General features: G+C 34.9%; 1 protein-coding gene across 1 annotated transcript; it reads right to left on the reverse strand.

The window, feature by feature from the left end:
• Nucleotides 1-3: 3 nt before the first annotated feature.
• On the reverse strand, nucleotides 4-635 carry LOC105461190 (glutathione S-transferase theta-1-like; the record flags this gene model as incomplete). Its single annotated transcript, XM_011707672.1, has 2 exons — nucleotides 135-635; nucleotides 4-64 (listed from the first exon to the last, which is right to left on the reverse strand). Coding segments are annotated over exons 1-2 (261 nt in total), but the record flags the coding sequence as incomplete, so codon positions are not given.
• Between the last annotated feature and the right edge of the window lie 6 nt (nucleotides 636-641).

A 641-nucleotide genomic window follows, 5' to 3' on the forward strand; every position in this document is an offset into this window, starting at 1 on the left:
ATCGGACGGATACCAGTGATCGTCTACTTTAAATTCTCGACTGATGTATCGCACAATCCCTACGCTAAAACCATCATCGAAGACGGTTAAGACAATTAAATTAAGGTATTTATATTATTCTGCGAAGGTAATACCTTTCAGAGAGATTGAAGCTATCGTGCTCTATGGCAGGAACTTTCTTGTATGGATTGATCCGTTCGAATTCTGGAGTATATTGCTCGAGATTCTTCAGATTTACAATCTTCTTTTCGAACGGTATGTTACACTTTTTGAGAAATATATATAATGCTCTCGAGGGTTGTGAGAGTAGATCGTAAAACAACTTCAAAGTCATGATTGAAAAAGAAAATTCTAAAAAAAATTGAAAAAAATAAAGGGAACTTAGATCAAACGTCTCTAAGCGTTACTTTGCCGTGCTCATTTTAATTTTGATGTACAAAACGTGCACGTAAACAGCGTTCGAGGAGCGCACTTTCAGCGCTATTGTATAAATTTAATATTTAGACATAAAATAGGTTTAATGGTTTTTGGAAAATTTATACATAAAACAAGAATGGTGCTGATAGCGCGTTCCTTGAACGCAGCCGTGCTGTTTCGTGAAACTTATAAGAATTACATCAATTTTTCCGCTAAAATCATTT

Source organism: Wasmannia auropunctata, unplaced genomic scaffold, assembly GCF_000956235.1.
Source record: "Wasmannia auropunctata unplaced genomic scaffold, wasmannia.A_1.0 LD307484.1, whole genome shotgun sequence".
Taxonomy (NCBI): domain Eukaryota; kingdom Metazoa; phylum Arthropoda; class Insecta; order Hymenoptera; family Formicidae; genus Wasmannia; species Wasmannia auropunctata.